This window comes from Lipophrys pholis (assembly GCF_963383615.2).
Source record: "Lipophrys pholis genome assembly, chromosome: 3".
In the NCBI taxonomy this organism is placed as follows: domain Eukaryota; kingdom Metazoa; phylum Chordata; class Actinopteri; order Blenniiformes; family Blenniidae; genus Lipophrys; species Lipophrys pholis.
The window spans coordinates 15,690,087-15,701,412 of NC_137627.1; the positions used below are offsets into that span (position 1 = coordinate 15,690,087).

Below are 11,326 nucleotides of genomic sequence, written 5' to 3' on the forward strand. Positions count from 1 at the left end.
ACTGATGAACAGACTCAGATAGAGAGCAGCTGTTATCCTCCCGTGACATTTTCCCCCACACGGTGAATGTTATTCTGAGGTATAACACAGAGTTGAAGAGGAGAAACTATGATTCAACACAGTTGCTTGGACTGAAGGATTTTGCTCACAGCTATTTTGTGGATTAAAAAACAAATTTTCAAGATTCAAGAAATGGATGTGACAAACAAAGCGTCGATTCTCGTCATCGTAGTTCTCTGCATACACCAACTGTCAGGTAACAGGCAACATCTTTATGTAGACGCTCAATAATTTGTATATATTGCCCAGGCTTTATCTATCGAACAATTAAATGTTGTTTATATTTGCTTTTAGTTATCATTCACACAATTATTGAATTTGTTTTGCTTGTATCCTAATTTGTGGAACTGATGGTGTTTTAATTATGTTTTGGGTTTTGCTATGCTGGTTATGATCTTAAAAAGGTGTACAAATATATTTGTGCAGCAGGTATAAATAACGTGATATGAACTCCCAATACATACGTATGTATGAAACGCATGAAACGCACTTGTTTCATGCTCAAATTAAGTGTATGAGGAATATTTTTTATTAGTTTTTTTAATCTATGTGAAATTTGGTTGATCATGTCAGAACTGTGGAAAGCATTTGTACATTAGGAGTTTAATTTTAAACAAAGCTATGATACTACTTGGTCTTTATCAATTTCAGTCAGACAGGAAATGGTTAAAACCTCCTGCCCCCTTCTTTAAAAGAAAAAAAGAAAGGCGTTGCTGTTGTCACTGATCCCATAAATGATCTGCAAGACCACAATCTCCGTTTTCATCAGTCCTTCCTTCCTATAATCACCACATTGTGAGCAGAATTTTGCATAACAATTTGGAGGCAACACTTCACAAATGTTTCTTACTTTCAAATATTAATTAAACATTGTGCTTTGCAATTGTAGAAAATAACTTAACTTTTTTTGGTGTGTGTATGTGACAGGAATGAAGATCCCGCAACCTCAAACCCTAGAGGTGAATATTTTGGATGGGGAAGCCATAGTACTTTGGAAACGTCCAACGGATGCACCCCCAAATTCCACGTACAATGTACAAATGGCAAAGTATGACCACGTTCATCTATCATTTTGTTTATGTCAAGCCTGCGTGCATTTGAATCTACCACCAACTTGAATCACTTGTGAATGATTATCATGAAGAAGCATGACTCTTTCTAACTGGTGACTGGCGCGCTCTCCGTCCTCAGGTACGTTGATACATGGGCGGTGCTTGCTGGTTGCACAGGGATCACTAAAAACTACTGTGACCTCAGCAGTTCCATAAATGACTATCGCGCTGTCTACAAGGTCAGAGTTCAGCTGGTCACAGGGGATAAAGTGTCTTTGTGGACTTCAATGAAATTTGCGCCAAATCTCAGTAAGCATAATTCTCAGTACATGTTGTGGTAACATGGAAAGCCAGGTTTAGAAAATACTGATTTAAGAACATTATTCCAATATTTGTTTATACTTTGCTGTCATTGTAGGTGATCTGCAGCCTCCATCCTTCACAATGTGGGCTACTTCAACCACTCTAATCGTATTGGTTCACCAAAAACCTATCCTGAGACAACTCTTTCCATTTGGCCTCACATATACCATCTATCTGGAGGAGAGGGGTGTAAATAAGGTACATATCATTACTCGGATTCAAGCTGAAAGGAAGTGACAATCCCACGTGGCTGGGGGTTGCTGTATTATTCAAGAGTTTGTCAATGAGCACAATTGTTTTGTTTTCATCCCACAGAATACGACAGCATACCTCAGAGATGACGATGATGAGAGGATTGAAAGGTTCACTTCTCTTCACTGGGGGAAAGAGTACTGTGTCAGCATCATGGCAGAGGCCAATACAGTTTCTTCCAAAAGCAGCGTGTCCCCAAAGCAATGTCTCCACCTACCCGAGCAAGGTAACGCAAACATTTAAGTGATGCACAGCTATGAGACAGTCAATACCATTTACTTCCATCATGGATGGGCAAATTGATGCTTCTATGCCACCTTTAAAAAACAAAGTGCTCATACAAAGAATAGCAAACATTGAAATGCACTGCACTACCTAAGCTCAACTCAGACCCTCACACCTAAACACGTCTGTATCTTGCTCTTTACAGAATGGTACATAATTGCAGTGTCATCTCTGTCTATTCTGGGCGCGATGTCACTTGTTGTTCTAACGGCGGCCATAGTGCTGTGTTATCTGAAGAGTCCGGGGAAGACACCAGTTGGACTGGTAAGCATGTTATAACAGTTGTAGTTAAGCAACATTGTAATTTTGCCTGTTTGGAAACTGAAACTGACTGATGTTCAAAAACAGTTTGATAGAAAGCCAATGGAAATAACACGGTTGTATCACTGATCATACCTGACGTTTTGTCGTTTCTCACCTTAACACAGAAATCCCCAGTCAGCGGCTGGCTTCCACTTTCTTTTGAAGAAGGGCCAATAGAGGTGGTGACAGACAAAGGATGGTTCCTGTCTAGTAACAGAACAGAAGTGAAAATCTGTGACGCAGTAACCAGCATTACTACAGCGGAGAACACTGAAAAGCAGGACAGACGGACCAGCATGGAGAGCAGTGGGCTCAGCATGGTGTCCAACTCGGTCAGTGAAGAGAGTCCTTCGATGAGACGTAAGGACAGTGGCTGTGGGAGCATGGCAGGCTCAGAGAGCTCCACCAGCAGCCGGACAGTTTACCCCCTGGAGAATGAGAGGACTGACATCAGGAAGATGCAGGACAGTGGTGTGGGCTTGAGCTCCAAGCTTGATTCTTCCTCCATGAACCTGGATGAGCAGGACAGTGGGCATCTAAAGGATTCCAGGTTAAATTACCACAGCCAAAGTCCCTCAGCTGTGCAGATCAGTGCTTGTGATGATGATAAAATGTTCAAACAGATTCTTCCAGACTCACACCTGGCCGAGGTGGTCACAGGTTACAGAGCGAGCCCTCAGTCATGTATCTGCTCAGGAGCAGGTCAGTGCCCATGGTGTCACAAACAAGGTCATTATGGAGCTGAAATAAACAAACAATTTGGACCCGTGTGCGTTGAAGATGCACTCCTGACTAATCAGGGTGGTTTGGTTGACTCTTACAATGGAGACGGTACATTTTCAGGATATGCGAGAAAAAATCAAATGAACTCTGTCCTGATGGATGAGTTACGAGTAACATTTTTGCAACTGGGCAACACTTTTCCCCTGATGACGCTTCCTCTGACGACGTGTGGACAGGACTTCAACACGAACATGTCTCTGTCCCTCTGCGATGTGCAGCTGAAGGCTGACTGATACCTTGAGGAATGGGACAACACTATTTATAAAACTGTGTCTGACATAAGCTGTCTGAGTGCTGCAATGGGCTCTTCTTTCTCAAATGACTCACTAATTCTGTCTTAAATAAGAAGCATTTGGTCGCTGTCAAATGGGAGGGTTGAGATGATCTGAACATAAATGAGGCAAGAGCCATCAAGTGACTGTTGCTGAGCAAAGGAAGGAAATTAATGTTAGACCACAGCACAGCCAGCTGTTGCTGTGTGGGAGAGAGCCAAGACAGACAATACATACTGAAGACAAAGATACTGTGTCGTTAATCTACAACTGACAATAATGACTGGTGTCAGAAGTGAAACTGGTCTTGGGCGCATTGAAGAGAAACCGTTTTACAGTTTATGTGTTTGTAGACATTTGGTGATTGCACCTCCGCCAACATATCACAAGAGAGTTGTGCTGTTTTCTACAACTCCTCTTTCAACCTTTCAAAATCTTTGTTACAATGGCTTTCTTGTATTTAAAGAAATACTTTTCAATTGATGCCGTAAAACGTCAACCTACAAACTGTCTTGAGTCTTTGTCAAGAAAATTCTGAGCAAACCTTATTTTTTATATTGCACATTTCAATGATCTGTACTGCATCTCTAAACTATTTTTATAGTTTCTAACTTTTATGTGTACAATGTTTGACTATTTTTTACTTGTTATAAATGTCTATTTATTTATTTATGTGAATATGGGTGAGTTCTATCTATTACACATGGTGACACGGTTCCTCTGACCTTTCAGAACATGCCTTCACCGAAAAGAAAAAAAGGATTTCCATAATGAGGAACTCTTTTTTTTTTTTTTTTTTTGGCTCAGCCTCCCATCAGGTTTCGATCACCAGCATAGACTAACAAGGGTACACTCACAGACATGTGAGAGACCCGTCAAGATGTTGATTTGTGAAATCATGATTGAGGCAATCTTAAAGAAAACCCTAAAACAACCAGCGAGAATCAAAATATTACACAGTATGTCACACAGCAGTCCCGGTATGTAAATCATGTACAACAGGGCTGTGGTGACTATTATTGTGATATAATGAAAATAAAATAATCCATTTCTCAATGTGTGGCATAAAATATGTGAGACAGCCATGGGCAAATATATATATATATAACATATGATCAACCCATTCAGAATGGAGGGGATAAATATCGCTTCTTTTAGTCCTCGTAATGTGTGTATACCCCCTATAACCTTTATATTCTCCCTGATGTCCTGGGCTACACGTAGTCTCATACTTTTTATTGAAACGCCAGAAGTCCTGAGGGCCCCTCAACGAGTCATGGTCATAAAAGGAGTAAGTTAACATTTGGTGCCATATTTTAAGAGACACTAATTTTAAAATCCATGTTTAAATGGAGTTGTTTTTTTGTTTTTTTTAAAGTACATACCAAAAGAAAATCTGGAATGAGAAACAAAAAAACAAAGCATTGCCTTGTAATTAAGCCTCATATGTGGAAAGTTACTTTCAGAACAAACATTTTGAAAAGTCCCACACAGGAACTAATCACCTGCACGGGAGCTTCCTTAGGAACCACATAGTTCACAGGGTTTTTCCCCCCCACACAGTTTGTATTATCAGCAGAAACTCTGAAGTCATTGAACCTGGTTAATACTTGGTACAGCAGTGTCATTTCTGCAAAACACATAGCAAGTACAGTCAACAACCGTGTCATAGTTACTCTTGTACAGGATCAGAAGGCACATTTAGACAAAACTTTATTCAGAGGTTCTGTTGCAATTAGTCTAAATAACATGTAGATTTACTAGTTTGTCCATTTCTCTGTGTTCAAAGGGACAATGATTTGAATGGTTTTACATGTAGGATGTCATCAGGACTGTGTTGGGTTATATTTTTGATTAAAACAGTTCTTTAATTCGAAATAATTCCAGTGTTGGAAAAGTACCTGCACCGAGAGCCAGAAAATTATACTGTAAAATAAAATAAAAAATTTAATGAAAAACTATGAAGGACCACCAGTGAAACAAAATTTGGACTACTTCCTCCAACCATTTATAAATGCTGAGGTTGGACATACATTGGTGGTAAGTACTGCTTAAATTACATGAAAAATGTTCACATTCTGCAAGGAAAAATGTTTTCATTAGCTTCTGCTGACTACAACCACCACTTTATATCACTGAGTATTAATGAGTCAATGAAACTATGTAATATATATAAAGAGTGTAATTACTACCACAGTATATGTTTAATGTGGTGTAATAAACCACAGCATTCATAAACTCACTCTTTAAAGGCCAAGTGACCATGTTTGGTAACTTCCTAATTTCTTGTGCGTTTTTCCCCTTTGCTTTAAAAACCATTGCTTTTACATAAAATCCCATGGTTGGTGTTTTATGTTTAAAATTACGATAAAATAAGAAAACTGTGATACTATATTTAATAAATCCCAGCACTCATAAACCAAGTGATCAATTTAAGATTATGTCACTTTCTTAGAAAATCCAGGTTGTATCACTTTGTGAATCACAACAGTGCAGGTCAGGCTCCAGTAAACATGTTCTTTCAGCGAGCTCGTTCTGAGACTAAAGAAGTATGTTAGGCTGCATTCAGTTCCACAGCAACAGCTTAGTCTCAACGGTGCAGGCCACACTGAAGCAAAGCTGCGAGTATCAGTCATCGTGTTCTTCACAAGTTGAAAAAGGTGTTGTAAAACCATTGAACGACTTTCTGTAAACACGAAAATGAAAGTCAGGGTACAGATTTTCATCAAGCGGGTCTTTTCTCACTTCAACTCTGCACTCCCCAGCAAATTCCCAAGGTATTTAAAAACAACTTCATGATGTGTGGCCACAGATGGATTTAGTTTCGAAAGCTTACATTTGCTGGTTCAGTTACACATCAGTCTATTTTAAAGATTTCGATGTGCACAAGAAAAAGTAAGAGCTTCTTAACAAGATGAGTAAATCTACCATACATGTGTCTTTAGCCTGGAACCTTCTGCTACAGATTTAGGAGTGCAAATTAAAAAAAACTTTGGTGTTGTGCATGTAGCCATGAATGTTTTAACCGATTATGAAATGTGACCTTTATACACCTTACAGTGCAAAAGTTGTGTCAAAACAAAATGGAACATGCTGGAAAACGTGCTTCGTTTCACAGAGGAAATGCAATGACACATCAAAGTTTTGATAGGAAGTATCGGAAAGGTAAACTAGGAGGGAAGTCACCTGCAGCTTACAAGAAAACTGATGCGTTTGGTTTCTGTGGTTGAGCTGTTGATATTCTGCTTTTACCCCATAGAGGCAATTCTCATAGCAGTGCAGCATATCGATTTGTCTGTCTGTCGTGGGTATGCCTGTGCAGATGGCTGCACTCCACCGCATGTTTCATGACACAACACTTGAAGAGGGATGCTGAGCAGCAAATATTTATTTAAATATATGATTTCATATTCATATCCTTTTCATTTTGAGGAAAAATGAAAAGGACGAAACTGTGCTTTTGTTATATACACAGCAACACACAGTAACAAGCATTCTGATTAAGAAGAAAGTAGACACTGTAAACATGAGTAAAATACACAATTGGAGTAACAATACAGTTCAAAAGTTAATGGAATGACTTCATTTAAAATCTAGTCTAATATCAACACAATTTACACCAGCAAAACTCCAGAAAACAGAGAAATAAATGCTGTGGATAAGTCACGTAGTGTGTATGGGGGTGACAGACGAGGTGCTCTCACATCCAAATGCGACCAAGTGGCTACTTTATGATGCCGCTGATGTTGAAGGGAGGAGGGGACTTGTGCAAACCGACTGATCTGCAAAAACAAAGTGACACAGACCAAGTAAGCCACATAACCACTAACCAAAAGGAGGGAATGCCACTCAGTCAAAAATACAAAATGAACTCACCTGAGCACTCGCTCTTTCATCGGTGGCTCTACAAAACAAGAAAACCAAGATTTTCACCATGCAGTATGAAAACAGCTACAGATAAGACAAGAGCAACTGTCTGTCCCCTCTTCATAACAATTCCTTGCAAGTCGGTTTCAAAAATGTAAAAGTTTTTCCAAGTTGTGAGGAGAAAAGTCAGTTTAACTTCATTTAAACTGTAACCACTCTGTGATTACTGTATTAAATTCATCATTGTCATATATTTGAGTCATGGTTTGGCCCGCTGGATGCAGTGAGGATGAAACGTTTGTGGCCTTCACAATGATTGAAGGTTTCCACATTTGAGTTGGATGAATACATCGTATTGTTGTCCTTGTTGATGTTGCTCACATTCATCTATGTAACCAGATTCATGTCAGTATCAATACATTAGCTGCCTGAGTAAGTCAGAGGTTATAGTTGAGATTTGTGCCTTCAATTCATAGCAGGTGAACAGACTTTGTGCTACAGACAACATTATAATGACTCTGCTTTTTGGTAACTCAAATATTCCAATCACTGTAGTTCTAGTTGGTATGAATGCTTACGGAACCTATGTAGTATAACGTATTTCAAGTAATGCAGCTGTCGGGCATTTGAAAGTGATACATGTGTTAAATATATAAATATATAATAAAAATATGTCCAAACCTGTGAGAATAAAATGAAATGTACTTTCATAGCTCAAAAACAGGAAGCATGTGCAGAAGCGGGCTTTCTTTTATGTGAACGCACACATCAAAGCAATACTCACTCTTTTTCTTGCAGCACTTTTTGCACTTGTTGCATTTGTACTTGCAACAGAATTGTACAATAGCAATGGTGAAGAGGATGATCAGAATCCCAAAGCCCACAGCGATCCCCACACCTGTTGAGTTCACTGAACTTCCTGCAAATGCAAATATACAGGAAATTAGATTATAGCCATATATATACATATATATATATAACCTGTTTTTAGAAAATCCTTTACAAGGCAAATTAATGAAAGATCTTTTTCTGTCAACTTGACAAGGCTTTTCATTCTTGAGGTGAAAAAAAAAAAAATCAATCTAGTATTCTAGGCCTTTGGATCGATGTCTATTCACTGTGAAAGAATGTTTTCTTTGATGAAATTACATTGGAAAATCAATCCTTCTAAAGATGCCTGTGCTTTTTTTTTTTTTAAGCCGTGTGTCTGAAGAGATAGTAAAAAACAAAATAAATGTAGAAAGACTAAAACAGTAATTGCTCCTTTGTGCATAAGGATGCACACACATAAGCCATGACATTGAAACCGCCTCCATATTAATGTGTAGGTCCGACCTTATGTTACTACCAGAGCCGACATTAACTCCTGCTGCATTATCTCGTCTGTCAGATTGGACCAGAAGGGACAAGCTTCACTAATCTTAAATAGAAGCTTGACTGGCCATGACCAACTGTCTTCTCTCAGTGGACCACTTTTGGTACAAACTGACCGAGGCAGATCACCTATCAAGAGCAGCAGTTTTGGAAGAGAAGGACCTGGTCATTTTGTCATCCCGCAAACTTGAAGACCCCAAACCCCCCCGCGCGCTCACAAGATGGTCAGTTTTATTCACTTCATTTGTCAGTAATTATAATTTTTCATCTGATTAAAAGTATACAAAATGTATATACTAAACTAGAAACACAGAACTCTTAAGAAAGCCACAATGTGGATCAGAGAAAGCCAAAGAAGTGTTGTACAGCCCTGTTGTAAAAGTTAAATACTTGACTGAATTGCAAGTTGCTTGAATGCGTCACACACATTAAGGATCTCAAATAAAAGAATCTTACCACTATTTCCCATGGCTGACTGGCTGGAATGATGAAGTTATATCTTCTGCCGTCGCTCTCGTTTTGTATTTGCCTCCTTCTCCCACCGAGGTGACTTTAAATCTAGTCTTTTAAAACAGTTTGGGTCTCGGCGCTGACAAACCATAACAGAGTGACTTGTTTCTTTCCTTTATTCTTTGAAGACGTCAGCTCATCCTCGTCCACATACCAGCCATTCACTTAAACCGGTCCATCTTCTTTCTCTGTCCCGCCTGCCTTGCACCCGCCACCTCCTTTGACAGAACGAACTGGACTTTGTGTCTCGTCATTCTCAAAGTTTTCATGCATGTGACGTACATATAAAACTCACTCGCTCTCAGTTGGGTTAGTGGAAAACGCTTTCACACAACATTCACAAGTGGGTGCAGGTTATCACTGAGGACCGTCTTCAAAGTCATAAGAAACATCCGGGTCTTTGTAAGCTGCAGCTGTCATTGAAACCTTACTTTATAATATTTGGGAGTTGACTCTCAGTAAAGACCCCCCAACTTAACCTCAGGTTTCCTTTATAGCCTCTACCTCTCTTGAAATAATTTCCAAATGGTCACACCTGATCAGGTGGTGCAGTGGGCCCCCTACTGGCCACTGAAGTAAACACATCTCTAATATGGAAAGCCGTTTCAGCGTTTATTACATATTCTTGACGTCCAACTTAAGGCCAATGTACTAGTAAGCTCTTTGTTCTCATTAGTAAGACAATTCAAGGCACTAGTAGAACAACTAGGTCACACTCGTTAACTGACTGTGTATTACGAGTATTGGTTTATCCACCACTAGTGCCACTTTTGGCCTACTAGAGCACAATCAAACCTTATTAGTAAACTACTGTGCTGCACTAGTAACACTACTAGGCCCAACTATTAAGCATGTGTCACTCACTAGTAGCCTCCTGGACCCTACAAGTACCACTAAAATGCCTACCAATAGCACTAATAAGGCATTTTTGACCTCATTAGCACTGCTAGTGAGTGCCAAAATGTCCACTAGTGGTACTCGTAGGGTATGTTTTATCTTACTTGTACTACTAGTAACAGCAGGAATGCACGATAGTACTACTAGTAAGGCCCAGAATGTCCACTAGTAGTTCTTGTAGACAATTTGGGCTTTACTAGTAGTGAGGTCTTAAATGCTCACTAGTTGTAGTAAATGCAAACAGGCCTACCAGTAACACTTATTGCACAAACTGCTCATGGGAAGGTGGGGGAAAGTGCATTAAGGCTTCCTATTGGTCCTCTAATTCAAAATAAATATTGCCAACCAATCAAGACTCAGGATTTTGTCATCTCACCTGCTCCATTTGCATTTTGTGCAGTAGTACTACATGCTGGCCTAAAAAAATGTAATGGGCTGAAAATACAAGTCAACAACTCAGAATGAAATCAAATGTAGCACGAGTCAAAAGGGGAGTCACAATAAAGGATTAGCATGTTTTACAATTATTAACAAATATGCCATTAAAATACAAGAGGACATTGTAGGATTTTGAGTTATTGTGACAAGAGCATGGATTAGTATGGGAAGTTGATTTCAACAAATTGCGCAACTTCCATAAGTGCTATATTTTGTTCTGCACTATTCATTTGACATATTTAAATTGATTCTTAACACATGCTGGCATATAAAATAAAAAATAAAAAACCCACACACAAAACAACCTGTAAAATGATGTGAACTTGTGGACAATTGGATTGCATTGCTGCTTAACCACAGTTTGAGAATGACTGTTCATAACAAGTCTTTCACCACTCAGCTACATGCTGCTATCAAGCTTGAGAGATGGAAAGTTTCATTTCATTTTAACCTGAGCAATGAGTCACATTGACAAATCTAACTAAAAAACAAGAACCACGAAATGTCTTGAAGGAAATGCTATGAATAGTATAGGCCTTATAGATAAGATATGGAGTCTGTACTGACTTATACAACCATATTTTTATGGCATCAACTAATACTTTTGATGCCATGTCTTCTGAAATGATTTTTGTTCCTATTACATATATTTTAATGGACTGATCTGGTCTGTATCCATCTTGGGGCACTTGAGCAAACCCAGCGCCAACATCAACACACTGCTATTGCATGAGTCACCCATTGCATTTTTTTTATTCATCCATTTCAATTTTGTTAGTTACACATTAGCTGACTTACAGAAAAATGCAGATCCCCGTCACGAATGGCAACCTTTGTCTCTCCTCCTCTCTGAGTTCCAGTTATGAACGA

The 11,326-nt window shown here is 39.1% G+C and overlaps 1 protein-coding gene across 1 annotated transcript; it reads left to right on the forward strand.

Annotated features, from left to right (window-relative positions):
- il10ra (interleukin 10 receptor, alpha) lies at positions 1 to 4,038 on the forward strand. The gene is made up of 7 exons (XM_080460532.1): positions 1 to 256; positions 988 to 1,108; positions 1,252 to 1,421; positions 1,531 to 1,673; positions 1,791 to 1,953; positions 2,158 to 2,276; positions 2,441 to 4,038. The coding sequence occupies exons 1-7, from the start codon at positions 193 to 195 to the stop codon at positions 3,329 to 3,331; spliced, it is 1,671 nt and encodes a 556-aa protein (XP_080316658.1). The 5' UTR covers positions 1 to 192; the 3' UTR covers positions 3,332 to 4,038.
- The last annotated feature ends 7,288 nt before the right edge of the window (positions 4,039 to 11,326 follow it).